This window comes from Lampetra planeri, chromosome 2, assembly GCF_965212315.1.
Source record: "Lampetra planeri chromosome 2, kcLamPlan1.2.h2, whole genome shotgun sequence".
NCBI lineage: Eukaryota > Metazoa > Chordata > Hyperoartia > Petromyzontiformes > Petromyzontidae > Lampetra > Lampetra planeri.
This window is the reverse complement of record NC_136108.1, coordinates 10,137,916-10,153,397: the sequence shown is the minus strand read 5'-3', so window position 1 is coordinate 10,153,397 and position 15,482 is coordinate 10,137,916. Positions and strand designations below refer to the sequence as shown.

Here is a 15,482-nt window from a genome sequence, read left to right as displayed (position 1 = left end):
CGAATACGCGATTACCCAAGTGTCGATTCACCCGCTCCCCACCGGCTCACATTCGCCCCGCAAGGTTTGGCGAGAACCAACAATATTCATCCTGGAGAAATCAGATAATCCGTGAAGCTCTTTTTCACAGATGTCCGGTCGTGTTGGTGTTGTCCCATTGGGGAGGGGGCCCTAAGTAGGTATTTCTTGGGTGGGGGGGGGGTGCTCATTCGATGATGTATTCCTCCTGGGTTGACATAGGAGATGTTGACAAAAGCTAAAGATTGAGAAATGTAAGACACGCGTGAGATGAGAGATGTGACATGAAGATGAGACAAAAACGAAAACGCGGTGGAGTGTGGAGACGTCGGAATTCGAGCTGAAATCTGGTGCGTCCCAATTTGTTTCATGAATTTTCGAGGGCTCTGATTGTCACACGGCTGTGTAGTAGCGCCCCTTAGCGGATGCCGCTGGCCCAAGCTTATCCGCTCTTGGGAGCGCAACGCTGCGGTGGTCGGGCAGTCGAAAGCGTCTCGTATTTAATAGCCCAGACGACGCATCTCACGCGGGCTGGACCGAATTATATGGAAGAAGAAAAAACCCGTGGAGGTGAGCGAAATGTACAATTTCTTTAGCTGCAACCGCACGGTAACATGCTCGCGTGATGGACTGTGGCGTGCGCGTGTGGCATTTGCAGTGCGTGGTGGCATTTGCAGTGCGTGGTGGCATTTGCAGTGCGTGGTGGCGTTGAGGCTGAAGCGGTGGTGGTGGTGGTGGGATGGGGTTGCCGTGTTGGGGGTCGTCAGTTTGTCTGCTGCCGGTGCTGATGGTGATGGCAAAAATGGAAATGTCTCACGGGGTGCACCGGAGTGCTCTTCTGTAGTGGCCTCAGGGCACGCCACTGCCAAGCACGAACATTGTCGCACATTTCGATGATAGCCGCTGCTGCTGCTGATGATGTGGGGGGTTGGGGATGAGGGAGGCACAGACCGGAGGAAGGAGGAGGCGTGGGGGAGCTGGGCAGGCAACCCCAGTGCTCGTGAAACCGAATTGTGCCGCAAGGATGGATATATATATAAATGGATCATCATTGTCGTGATCAGACATGGGTTGGAGAAATAATAGGTTACGTTTGAACATTTAGAGAACGTTGGCCGTCCGAAATGTGATGGTGACGTGCTCATTAAAACAACTCATGGGAATAGAAGTGTGTGAATGAAGAACTTAAAGGAACGCTGAAAAGTTGGATACGTTAATGGATGTATCCGGTCCTCATAATTTGCAGTATGATAAATCTAGCTTTGGCAGGCCACGTGAAAAGAGAATAAAATGGTGAAGGTGTTCCAGAACACTTGGGGATGTGAAGGAATGTACCAGCCTGGGGAAAGTTCAAGAGAATGGTGAATTCCGGCGATTAATGGCGTGACATGGTTGAGAACTTTTTAACCAATAACACTTGATGTTGATAATTTATTGTAATCGGTTTTCAAATGAACCAGTTATGCAGATTGTAAAAGCAGCCGACCCATTTTTTTTTTTATAAACGTGTTTAATTGAATAATGGAATTGTGTTAAACTGGCTGGATAGCCTACTCATTTGTATGCTTACCACTCAAACCACAACAGCATAGTCTAATTTAAAGTGGACGTTAAATAATACTTGACAGTCGTTCACAGAAGCATTTAACTGAATGATGGTGACCCAAATCCCAAGGTTTTAGAAGTACCCTCTAACAATTTTTGTTGTGGTGCAGCTGTTGTGTGGCCAATTCCAATATCGGATTGCATGTGTCCCCTTACCCTCTTCCTTTCCCAGTCTATCTGCCTCCCTGTATTCCTGCATCCCAACTTCTCTGGCTTCCCATCTCCCTCCCTGCCTCTCTACCTCCATCTTGCCTAGGCTCCCTGCCTCTCCACCAGTGCCATGCGGATGGACACTCTGCTGGAGCTGGCTGTGCCGCTTGCTGCCCTGTTGGTTCTTGGGAGCCGTCCGACACGTGGGAGCCTCCACTTTCAGTACGACCACAACGATGACAATGGCGGCCGTGACAGAGATGAGGATGACTTTGCAGAGTTTGAAGACTTTGGTGAAGACGAGGATGGCTTCTTCCCGGAGTCTGGGGGGGAACGTACCCCAGCACCCCCCATCAAGAGCCACGCGCCGTGGGAAGACGCACGGCCAAGCGCGGAGAGGGCAGCCCGTCCGACAGGGGCCGTTGATGATGACGAGGACGATGACGGAGAGGTCTCGGATGAGGACGATGAAGTGAACGGAGAGGCTGCGGATGACTTTGAAGATTCCGATAACCCTGACGAGGTCTTAGCCAGAGGCAAACAAGCACAACATGGCCCCATTCTCCCCGTGTAACACAAATCTATTTCCGAATGCATTGATTAACATGCAAACAACTGTTTTATTTGCGCACTGCTCAATAATAAAACAAATTTGTGTCCACTTGTGTGTGTGTGTGCCACTGTAAATGCAATTGTTGCAGCTTGCTTTTTAAAATATGCACACTTCCTAATAGTTGCAAGCGTACATACATTTATACATACATCTTATTTGTCCACGAAGTGAGGGTCTTCATGCCTGTGTATGCGGGTGTGCGTCTGCACGTTTATTTGCGTGCGACTGTTAGGATGATGTTGAACAGTTTGACGAGGAGGAGTTTGAAGGGATCAGGGACAAGTCTGGCGGGAAGAAGCACAGCATTGACACTCCGATTCGCATTGTAGTGGTGAGTAATGCTGGCTAAGAGGTACGATGTTGTGGACTTAATGAACCCTTGGCTGTGTTCATCGTTTTTTGTGGTTGACGTGTGACAACAGCTTCTTTGTAATTCTGTCATCATTTACAATTACCTGCATTGATTAATGAATACAACTTTCAGCAGATTAATCAATGTTAAATAACATATCGATATAGCATATATCTAACCTCGTCAGCCAGCGGGAATAAACACAATTGAATTTTACATTACGTTTTTAGACTGAGGCAGACACTCTTGTAACATGTGGCGTCGGCGGTCCTGTGCTCAGGTGCCAGACCATTTGCAGAACGGATGGGAGAGCTATTACCTGGAGATCCTCATGGTCACGGGGCTGCTCGCCTACATCGTGAACTACATGATCGGCCGCAACAAGAACAGCCGCCTTGCACAGGCCTGGTTCAACTCGCACCGCGAGCTGCTGGAGGCAAACTTCTGCCTCGTGGGTAAGCCATCTCGTTTGCCGGACTCGTGTTTCTTCCGCGCGTAACATTAAGCGCCACTATATTAAAAGTACACTGAACTCGCTTGCGCTTAGTAAAGCATCGCATACAGAGTCAGCTTTTTCTTCAGCTAAGCAAATATCGCATAACGCTGAATGGACTTGTCTGCGGATTTCATTCCCTCTCAGCAGTACTTGAATTTCACAACTGTATTTGGTCATTTTTAATTTCACCGTGTAAGGAAATTGTGTATTTAATTTGTAGTGCTGAGCCTAAGCCAGTGGTTGGTTTACACTTGATCAGAATTTGTAATGATTTTGTTGCCATATATAACATTGTATTTGATAAATACAGTATCCACATTTCATACAGTATCCACGTTTTAGCCTAAGCGAACTGTATTTGTTACATACTTAATGGGTCTTCAAGTTGATGGTCTAATAGTATTTAAATGACCCATATACTGTGACCACAGTCATGTTACATGTCGAAAGTCTTCACATATATCACGCATTGTGGAAATGTATATTCCCTAAAATATTGTAAAGCACTTTTTGTAAAATGACCGTAAAATTTCACACTTGAGTAATGTTTATGTGATTTAAAGTCATATATATTACATAGAGGACATGCATATAATATATAACTCCCCCAAATTTTTCATAAATTATCATGATATATGATCACAATTCCACTTAAAAATGCACTATATTTCATAATGGTGCAGTACATTTAGCATTTCTTGTGGTTTCAATAATGATATGAACCACACAAAATACAAGAATACAAAAAACTATGAATTCATAAAGACAATAAGTGATTCAATGTATTGTTCCATGGTGACTATTCCGCACAACAGCAATTATTGTGAATTGGCATAGTTTTAATATATCTTGCAAACAATTGTACCTGTCCTTTACCTATGAATAAGTCATAGCAATGAGTCATCAGGTTGAGCAGTCGTGTAGTTGATAGCGCACTGTGCTACGAACATGGATCTCTGTGTTTGATTCCCAGCCATGGCTAACATCAGATATCGGAACAAATCCTGCCTCATCCCTCCCCACCATCACCAACCCACACTGACCAGTATAGTCAAATATTGTCAAACAACCCCTCCAGCCGACAGAGTGCAGGGAGGCCTTCATCCACCACTTGATGGACAAAGTGACGTGAATATGACGAGTCCCTTATTGCAGGTGACGATGGCACAGCCAAGGAAGTGATGAGCACTGGTGCGCTGAACCAGGAGAACGAGCACGTGTACAGTCTGTGGTGCTCGGGTCGCGTGTGCTGCGAGGGCATGCTGGTGCAACTCAAGGTGAGCTGCTGTTACTGGCTTTGTGTGGTCGGCACGAACCCTGGTGCAAGAAATAATATATGGGCCCCGTTAGACCTTTCACCCCTGCCCCCTCTCTTCGTAACCTGGTGTCTGAGCCCCTCCGGCCCATGGGCCCCGGTGCAGTGGCACCGTCTGCGCACTCGATAGGCGTGCCACTGGCCGCTGCTCGCTGTTTGCTTGTACGTACACAGTACTGAAAGCGACAATCTGACAACGCATTTAATGTCTCAAAAGTGTCACTTGACTTATTAAGATAGATTTTATACATTTACATTTTCTCACATTCACTGTGAAGGACTTGCTTTGGGTTTGATATGACTACAGTGTCATCTTGTCTACCTCTCAGTTATAATCACCTTCAAAGTTTTCAAGCTCTAGCCATGCATAAGCTAAATGTAACTACGCTGCAGAGCCCAACAAATAATTTCAGTTTTTTTTTATTCAGCTGACGAATGTATCGAAGGGCAACATTTATGACGTAAAATAAAACAATTAGAATGTTTTTTTTTAAACAAAGACACATTTGATTGATTTTGTTTTACCCTAAGAAAACTGAAGAAGATCCAGCCAATGAAGCACAATTAACACGGTCTGGTCATTGAGGTGATAAGCTTTTAATCAAGTGAAAACAAACAAACATAACACGTGAGGACTGCAGACATCTCACATGTGACGCGTTGTCATGTTGTATTGCCATGCGTTGGGTGTGGACACAGTTCCTCAAGCGTCAGGACCTGCTGAACGTGCTGGCTCGCACGATGAGGCCCACATCAGATCAAGTGGTACGTACTGCCCAGGGTCGTGGATGGTGGGTTCTTGCAGCAATAGTGTTTTCACGACGTTGCCGCCCGTTGCTCAGGCACCCATTTATTCGCCACTCTCTGACGTATCGACTGCCCATCCGTTGGAAATTCACTTGAATGTTGTGCTTTCCTGTAGAACATCAAGGTAACAATGACCATCGATGACATGGACAGCATGGTGTTTGCTGTGGGGACGAAGAAGGCTGTCAGCCGGCTACACAAGGAGATGCAGGACCTGGTATGTCATTTTCTGCTTGTAAATATGACTGCAGTGCACGTTTGCATTTGTAAACAGGATGCCTCATGCAGGCACGGATCATTGTGTGTTTGTGCAATGTGGTTATGCTAACGACAGCGATAAACTTGGCAATTCTGCCACCCCGTCTCCTCATGCCGATTACAAAAGCAATATTACGTTGTACTCGTGGTGCTTTGCCGTCGTTATCTGTATTGCATATAGTTGTTTGCATTGTCACAGTGAGCAGGTGCATCTACTTGAACCCCAGTAATTATGACTACATTTGTAAAAAAATCCAGCTCATGCTTGTGGATACATGCTGCATGGAAAATGTGTTTGTATTACCGAGTGAAAGCAGTGTTGGGTTTTTGGCAGACTAAAGTAATAAGTATATGTGTTTGGCCACTACGTTTTTGCAGCTGTAATTTAATGTATTATTTTATGACAAGTAAATATTGACTTTTCAATATGTGTGTGCCTCTTGGTGGTGGAAGAGACATGTGTGAGATATGGATGTGCTTTGAATTACAAAGAGATAGAAAGGGGAACATGATAACATACGCGGATTAAAAACCGGGTTAAAACAATATTTTTACTTCATAAAAACAAGTGACCTTGCGCAGAACACATGAATAAAATAGATAATGGCTGATGGTTGAGAGATAACTATGGAGTTGCAACCAAGGAAGGGACTGCGCCCAATAGTTCGTCCACTGCAGAGATTAAGTGATAAAATATACTCGTGTGGAGCTGCTAGATGGATTGTTACATTGCAAGACCGTGAGAAATGGAGATGGCTTGAGGTCTTCATCCAGCAGTGGGTTCATCATGGCTGCTGATGATGATTCACTGTGCAGGAGCTCTTACCTCTAGTTCACCTTCTTTTGTGCTCGCGCTTACCCATTGCTAGAGCTTGTACTGCACGGACAAACCCAAGCCTCTGGGCCGCTACGGGCTGCCTGACTCACTGGTGGTGCTCAGCGAAAGTTCTGAGATCACTGACTGCCTTTTGGACCCCAAGGTGATGCACGGCCCTAGCATCAACAACATCTACCACTCTCTACTAAGCGACGGTGATGTTACCACAACGCCTGTGCCAGGCTAGGTGCACTTTTAGGCCACGTGAGGTGTCTAAGGCTCGCTGGCATGAGGTCATGGGACAGACCAAGGTGTTATGGCTAACTGGCTGAGATGACTCGTAGATATATCAACTGTGCCAAAAACTATGCATGGCTCCACACAGGCTTACTGCTGAGCTATTGAAGGGCATAGTAGTACACTGTAATGTAGATATTAAAAGCCTAATTTTATTTGCAGTTGCACACGATTGTGAACCAGTGCCATGGAGCGGATTTCCAAGACAACTCTTTCTGATACGAGCCTGTATGTGTCAATAAAGTAGAGGAATGTTTTTTAAAATGTAGATCTCTGCACGTTATGCACGTTATTTTTTTTTTAAATTGTGTTGAAAAAATCTACAGTTTCTTTCCTTGAAAGATGAGCCCCGGCATATCAGGAACACTGCCTAAGATGTGAAAAAAACCAAAACCACAAGTCGCATTTTTGTTTGGGTAATTTTTGTTTGCAGATGATCAGCTTTGTGAAGGCGCATGCCGACACCATCGAGTCCATCCACATGTCCGACCAGCACTCAGGGCCCAAGGTCACCCAGGAGTAAGTCTTCATTCATTCATACAGTATATACAACTTCATGCATTCAGTTACCCACGTGCTACCTATATTATATTCTATAGCTTAAAATGATCAGAATTACAGAAAACATTTACATGTAATATATAAACAAATTAACGTATCAAATCATATTATTTCATTGGAACCTCATTTGCCAGTAAAAAATATGATAATTGCTTTTTTACCCTTCTATCTGGCAACAAAACTGACACCTTTTTTACAAGGAGTCATGTTTACATAGACCACAATACCTGCAGTCATAATGCAAACAAAAAACATAACTCTGATAATGTATGCACTGTCCTTGAAGTTGATTGGTCCACACCCGAGACATTATCAGAGTTATGTTTTTTGTTTGCATTATGACTGCAGGTATTGTGGTCTATGTAAACATGACTCCTTGTAAAAAAAGGTGTCAGTTTTTTTGCCAGATAGAAGGGTAAAAAACCAATTATCAAGTCATATTATTCTTAGATAATGCATCTTAATTGAAATAATATTCCTCATGGAAAATGTTGTTTTCTGTAAATGCTGTATTTAGGGAAAGTGCTGCGATGGGTTTGTGTGGTAAAGTGTGTGTGCTTTGTGTCTCTTTAGGGAGGGCCAGCCCATAAAGCTCCCTGATGCAAAAAAGTGTTTGTTGTTTACATTTAATGGTGAGTTGGAACTTTAGTTATAGGGCACTGGAACCCTCCGTATGATTTGTGGAGCAAAAATCTAAGTATGAATGCATGTTCAAATGCTACATGCTCCACAGTTAGAAACAAAACTCGCAAGGAAATGCATACATCCGATACTTGTAATTTTATGGGTATGGATTGGCATAAACAAAAGTTTGCCAACGTAATGCTTGGTACAAAAACAATTGTTTCCATTGAACATAAAATATATTACATGTATAATTAGCAAATACAATGTCTATGCCACAATTCCCTTTATATGCCAGTATCAACGTGCACTCATAAATTATGTATGTGTCTATTGTTCAAGTAAGGACTATTCTGTGTACATGATGAGTGTGTGCACGTGTCTGTCAGTGCCTGGAGCAGGCCACACATCCCCGCGAGACATGGAGGGCATGCTGGGTCTCATGAAGATGGTCATCTACTGCATGGACAAGATGAAAAGGTTTCGGCTCGGCAAAGAGGTGAGCAGTGCAGTAGTGGAGGGGTGGGATGCATGGTACAGAAGCTATAAGTGAGGCTAGGTTCAGGCTAACACTTCTGTGGGGCAGTAGGGCTGTGGGTGAGCATCACTTGCTGTATTGAATTCTGAGTGTTATGTTCTCTCCAAAATTCCTCATCTCAAAACTCGATGGATCCAAATTCCCACTGTCAGACTCCATGCCTGCATCTGTCAAAAGAGGCCACAATATCCTAATACTCCAATAACTCCACTGGCTCCCAATCTAATCCACGATTGATTTCAATAGCACACTCACTGCCTTTAAGATCATGCATTAACTTTCCCCTGCCTACCTCACTCTACTCCTCCGAAGGTACTTTTTGCTCCAAAAACCAAGGATTTTGGTTGAAGCCCCCAGTCCATCTTCACTCAGTGGGCGGTCGCTCAATCTCCTCTGCTGCCATTATTGTCAGGAACTCTGCCCTTGTTCAAGTCCAGGCTCAAAACCTTACTTTTAAAAAATCCTTTATATTAAGTTCACTTGCTTGTTTGCTTGCGCGCTTATGACCGTGCAAATCTTTCTGTCGTTTTTTAACCCACTTCCCGTGATCCAATCGAGTTGACATTTTGCACACAGACTCGTTGTGCGTGACAATTTATTTTCGTGAAAAAAAAATTCCTAAATTTTACACTTTTTAGGAAAAAATTAATTATATTTAATTACCAATTGCTTAATGGTGGCAGGCAATCATCTGACCCATAGGTGGCAGCCATCTCAAGCCAGAGGATGAGAGGACTCTAGCCGCCACGCATATAAAGGATTTATAGTGAAAAACTTTGTTTTTACGGGTTAATTTTTCCCTGCCTATGACTGACTGCCCCACTCTGCCAAATAAAATTCTTGCTTTTTCTATACAGCATCTTTAAACGCTACGTAAATGTTCATTCTATTGTAATGCCATTTGGTGTTTATGATGGGGACACCCTTAATATGTGTGCGTGCTTCTGCCTGCTCCTATTAGGCCAAGCAGAAGGCGGAGCGCAACCGAACGCGCGTGGAGGAGAACTTCCTGAAGCTGACGCACGCGCAGAGACAGGAGGCGGCGCAGAGCCGGCGCGAGGAGAAGAAGCGCGCCGAGAAGGAGCGCATCATGAACGAGGAGGACCCCGAGCGTCAGCGCAAGCTGGAGGTGCCGTGCGTGCCGAGCGTGTTCCTATGGGTGTGTGCATGTGGGTGAGTGTGTGTGTTTGTGTGCATGGGGGAGCGGTAGCGTTGCTCTGTGAACCCAGTGACCCGAATTGCATTCCCGCTTACAGTCAACACCGGGTCTGGGCCTCTCCTAGGTTGACGCAGCCTTAAATGAGTACCTAAGTGCAGTGTGTAAACATCAGCCCTGGGGAGACAAAGGTGGCCAGGCTTGGTGCTGGCCAACCAGCCACTCGTGTATCGTGCCGGCCTCAATAGGTGCTTGCTAACAGAACATGTCCTAACAGTCTGTTGACAGTTCCATGGGGGATCTTTGCATTTTGTCTTTGTATTCTTGTGGAGGTGTGCCTATGGGTAGGTGTGTGTGTGTTCCTGTGATTGTGTGTGTGTGCTCCTGAGAATTCACTCTGGACGGTAGTAATGGACACTGCCTGTCGCCTGGCACCATGGTGGCACATGGTAAAGCCATTGCACCCACGACTACCGTTGCTTGTGTCTACACATCAACGTGGGTGTTTTCATCTGCAACTGAGCCAATTCAAGTGAATTGAATGCAAGGGCCTGCCACATCCCCCATTAGCGGCCCAGGAACTCTCTTTTTTCCGTTTTCTAATCTGTTTTTTTCCCTTGTGGTTTCTGTACAACGTCTTGAGATGCAGTTGCACTGAAGTGCTCTGCAAATACAAATAGTGGTTGCTGTCGTTGATAAACTGTTTGGCCTCTCATTTCTGTTTACTTTCTAGGAGGTGCAGATTCGCCGTGAGCAAAAGAAGAAGGAGAAGAAGCAGATGAAGATGAAGCAGATCAAAGTGAAGGCCATGTGAGCAGAGTTGTTGCTAGGGGCGGAGCGACGTGTTGCTATGCTTGGCTCCTGGTGGGCAAAGCAAGAGATCACGATTTTCTGACGCATTTCCGCGGTCAATTTGAGTGTTCCCAGTGATAATTGTTTTTTTACCCTTTTATCTGGCAACAAAACTGACACCTTTTTTTACAAGGAGTCATGTTTGCATAGACAACAATACCTGCAGTCATAATGCAAACAAAAAACACAACTCTGATAATGTATGCACTGTCCTTGAAGTTGATTGGTCCACACCCGAGACAGCTAGTGCGCCTTTTGGCGTAATCTGGTCCAACAGCATGTGAGACTAGGCTCTAAGGAAAGCTGTCTCGGGTGTGGACCAATCAACTTCAAGGACAGTGCATACATTATCTGAGTTATGTTTTTTGTTTGCATTATGACTGCAGGTATTGTGGTCTATGCAAACATGACTCCTTGTAAAAAAAGGTGTCAGTTTTGTTGCCAGATAAAAGGGTAAAAAAACAATTATCATATTTTTACTGGCAAATGAGGTTCCAATGGTGTAAATGCTTACCCCGAGCTCTCATACTCTGATGGTGCATTGTCTTTGAGTTGTGCGCCTTTTGGCGTCATCTGGTCCAACCCATGTGAGACTAGGCTCTAAGGAAAGCTGTCTCGGGTGTGGCCCAATCAACTTCAAGGACAGTGCATACATTATCAGAGTTATGTTTTTTGTTTGTATTATGGCTGCAGGTGTTGTGGTCTATGCAAACATGACTCCTTGTAAAAAAGGTGTCAGTTTTGTTGCCAGATAAAAGGGTAAAAAAACAATTATCATATTTTTTACTGGCAAATGAGGTTCCAATGGTGTTCCCAGTGACTGAATGGTCGCGAGGTATGGGACTGAATATGCATGCCAAGTTTAACATCAATACTGAGTTCATCCCCAAAGAGCTGGAGTGGGTTTAAGTGTCAGGATCATTTTGTATTTAGTTGGGATGTGATCCCCCAATCTGTATTTATTAAGAAGCCGTTAATAATGCTGATACAAATGCATGAGGATGGCCTGTTTGTGTTTTATACTTTGCTAATATCTTATCCGCAAGAATCCTCACACGGAAGACTAAATGTGTTGGACCATGTGGAAATGTGCACTTTATATATATGGGGTTTAGCACTCTAACCGCAAGCTGCATTCGTAAATGTTATTGTTACCTTTGTTCAAAAGCATTTGTTGGTGCGTACAAAGCAGTGTTATTCGTAATAAAGATTTTTGGGTTAGATCACGTAGGTATAAATGTGTCGTAATCCTCCACCACCCGATATATCCAGTAAGGTTTGTCACGTAAACAAAACGCGCCAATTAGTTGCTACTTCAGCCCACCATCCAGCATCATCGGGCGATTTGCCCGATGATGCTGGATGTAATTAGCAGCGAAACGTCACAGTACTCAAATTGTAAATGTTGTGGATTTATTCTCCAACACACCGGTGGATTGGAGAGTGGTGGAGGGTTATGACACATTTATACCTACGCGATCTAACCCAAAAACCTTTATTATGAAAAGTATTGGTCGCAAAAACCTTCGTTTTAAAGCAGTGTAACATTAACATATTCTTCCCTTCAGTCTTAAACGGTTTACATCTTCAGGATTTCATCAGGGCCAAATGAATAGCATGTCCACAATTAAGGTGTTTATTTAATGAAGATATAATAAATGTACCATTTACTTTAATGAAATTAGATCATTGCATTGATTTAAGTTTATGCAAAGGAAAGTGAGCATGTGTTATGCTATGTAAATACATGGGTGTGCATACAGTATTTTAATGTCATCGTTACGGCTTACTGCTACAGCAGGATTTATTTTAAATACCCAAACCAATGCCCAGTTATAATGTATAATGGCCACAAGAATGCAAAATGAGTGCGCTGCAATAAGTAATGCTGGATTATACGTTTTAACACTATCAACACATCGACGACTAGAGGTATGCATATTTATTATACTAGATTAGGATAATATTTTCAGATATACTTGGATAGTTCAGGACAGCATAAATAATATTTAGAATACTTTGAAATCTTGCACCTGTGATTTGTGCTGCCAGATGTACAAACAGTGCGCTACATTCTCTGCTCACAGTGGGCTAGCAGTGCAGGATAGCGCTGACAGTGTTCAGCATTGCAGCACAGATGCAGCACAGATGCAGCACAGATGCAGCACAGATGCAGCACAGATGCAGCACAGATGCAGCACAGATGCAGCACAGATGCAGCACAGATGCAGCACAGATGCAGCACAGATGCAGCACAGATGCAGCACAGATGCAGCACAGATGCAGCACAGATGCAGCACAGATGCAGCACAGATGCAGCACAGATGCAGCACAGATGCAGCACAGATGCAGCACAGATGCAGCACAGATGCAGCACAGATGCAGCACAGATGCAGCACAGATGCAGCACAGATGCAGCACAAAATCCAGGGCAGATTGCGATCGCTACTGTGAACACCGCTTGTAAAACTGTACATGCCTATGCGATGGTTATATGTAAGTACCAGCAATACTTCATCGAGTGCGTTAATTTTTTTTATTGACCAGGAGAGGAGGTATATTTCCAAAAATCATGCGCAAGGTTTACACCACGCAGATAAGTTCACTTGTGAGTGTTGTTTTGTGTGACATACGTGCATATTCTATTGTAAATCTGCGGTCAGGATATTACAGTACTCGTACTGAAAAATGCACTGTTTTGTCAATGCAATTTATTATTGTTAAACCCCCCCACTACAATACATGTAAAATGTACTATTATAATCCATCGCGAACTAACCCTGAGCCGCTGTGTTTGACTGTAGCTGTTCTCGTACGTTTTACCGACGTGAGAGACACCTTGTAAAGAAAATAAACAATTACTTCATAGCAAAGTTGTGATTGACAATGTATGTAAAATAACAGTTCACAAAGCCAGACTATTGCTCTTATGTACTCCCAGTTGCGCTTATAGATGAAGTAATCTGTTGATTTCAGCATTAATGCATTACAGTGTTTTTATTTTGTTGTAGCCAATGATAGGCACTTTTTTCTTTTGGGAAGAATTATATTATTGGCGGTGCTGTGGGATAAATGAGGAGGAGGTGCATGTCATAAAATCACCGTAACTTTGCTTTGTATCTTCGTCACGATCCATCGGCAGATAGCCATGTCGCCATTTGTTTCCACTTTCCTCTGTCTTGTGCCAATATGCTCAAGTAGTGAACATCTTTCTGGCACCGATCTCTTATGTCGTCAAGCTATTCTCTGTTCGTTCTTCCTCTCTTTATGGTTCCTTCCATTTTTCCGAACCTTATCACCTTGTGCCTTGTGGTCGAGTATGACCTCTGGTATGTATTGACCTCTCTTTCCGGTTCCTTCCATTTTTCCGAACCTTATCACCTTGTGCCTTGTGGTCGAGTATGACCTCTGGTATGTATTGACCTCTCTTTCCGGTTCCTTTCATTTTTCCGAACCTTATCACCTCGTGCCTTGTGGTCGAGTATGACCTCTGGTGACATCCACGACCGCTCCACCATCCACACCTGTCTCTCGCTGCCTCTCGCAACTGGGATAGTGTAAGGCCAGTGGTGTTCTTGATGTCGTCCATCCACCTCCTCCGAGGTCGACCTCTGCCCCTGCTACCTTCTCCATTCCCAAGCAAGACCGATTCCTCCAGTCCAGAGGTCCTCATAACTTGTCCAAAGTATGTCAATTTCTGCTTTACGAATAAGGCCTCAAATGCAGGATTGGGACCAATCTCTCTCAGGACGGGCATGTTTGATATTTTGGCTGTCCATGGTATACTTAGCATTCTTCTCCAGCACCACGTGTTAAATGTGCTGATCCTCTTTAGCTCACTCAATCTCGGCGTCCACGACTCGCATCCATATAGGGCAACAGGGAATACCAGAGTGTTGACAAGCCTCTTCTTGGTGTTTATGGTAATGCCCTTGTCTCTCTATATATTCTTGAGCTGTGACGTGGATGTTCTACCGAGAACTAGCCGCTTTCTGATCTCGTGGCGACACCTCCCCGTCTTCAGAAACCAAGGAGCCCAGGAATGCAAAGTTTTTCACAACCTCGATTGGTTAATTTTCCAGACTAAATGATCTTCTTGGTTCTTTCTTACTTCCCTTCTACGTGACTTTACCGAAAGAACCAAGAAGATGAATCCCTGCAGTCACGAAAGCTTTAAATCGAAATTTTCCAGACTAAATGAGTTTCGTTGTTCTGTAGCCATCACCTTCGTCTTTTGGAGATTGAGGCCGAGTCCAGCCTTCTCACTAGCTTCTTTAACATTGATCAACAGGGTCATAATTTCAGCTTGGCTAATTGCTAGTGGGGTGGTATCATCAGCACACCTTAAGTTGTTTATTCTTCACATAATGTGATCACTGTACAAATTGAATAGGTAAGGAGACAGTATACAGCCCTGTCTTACTCCTTTTCCAATGTAAAATTATTGTGTCTTCCCATATTGTGTTCTAACCGTTGATTTTTGGTTGGCATATAGAATACATAACAGGCACACAAGATGACTTGGGATTCTGATTTCCTTTATTGTAATCCACAGTTCATTGTCCACCCAATCAAAAGCTTTGCTGTAGTCAATGAAACAGAGGTACAGCTGTTGCCCGTATTTCGTTTGATCTTTCCATTATCCGTCTGAAGTTTGCAATTTGGTTCCTTGTTCCTCTTCTTTTCATGAAGCCTGCTTGAACATCCGGTAGTTCTCTTTCTACATAGATCTGCATTCTATGTTGAATAATCTTCCGAAAAAACCTTGCTGGTTTGGGATATGAGAGCTATAGTACGGTTATTGGAGCACTATCTGGGTCGCCTTATGTATAGGTATATACACTTAACACTTCCAGTCTCTATGCCACTCGCCACTAGACCAAATCTGTTGGCAGAAAACTGTTAGTATCTTAATATCCTCGATGGGTATGCCATCTTCTGGGGCGTTATTTGTAAACTCCTTCAGAGCTTTGCGTACTTCACACTCAATCACAGTAGGTTCATGTTCGTACTTTCCTGCATC

The 15,482-nt window shown here is 43.9% G+C and overlaps 1 protein-coding gene across 1 annotated transcript; it reads left to right on the top strand.

Moving 5' to 3' along the window:
- The first annotated feature begins 643 nt into the window (after positions 1 to 643).
- LOC144733343 (PAT complex subunit CCDC47-like) lies at positions 644 to 10,697 on the top strand. The gene is given in 15 exon segments (XM_078615197.1): positions 644 to 675; positions 1,796 to 1,834; positions 1,836 to 1,880; positions 1,882 to 2,296; positions 2,619 to 2,717; positions 3,019 to 3,193; positions 4,390 to 4,511; positions 5,249 to 5,314; positions 5,472 to 5,573; positions 6,484 to 6,594; positions 7,162 to 7,247; positions 7,863 to 7,921; positions 8,303 to 8,412; positions 9,413 to 9,610; positions 10,341 to 10,697. Coding segments are annotated over 15 exon segments (1,740 nt in total). The 3' UTR covers positions 10,422 to 10,697.
- Positions 10,698 to 15,482: the final 4,785 nt, after the last annotated feature.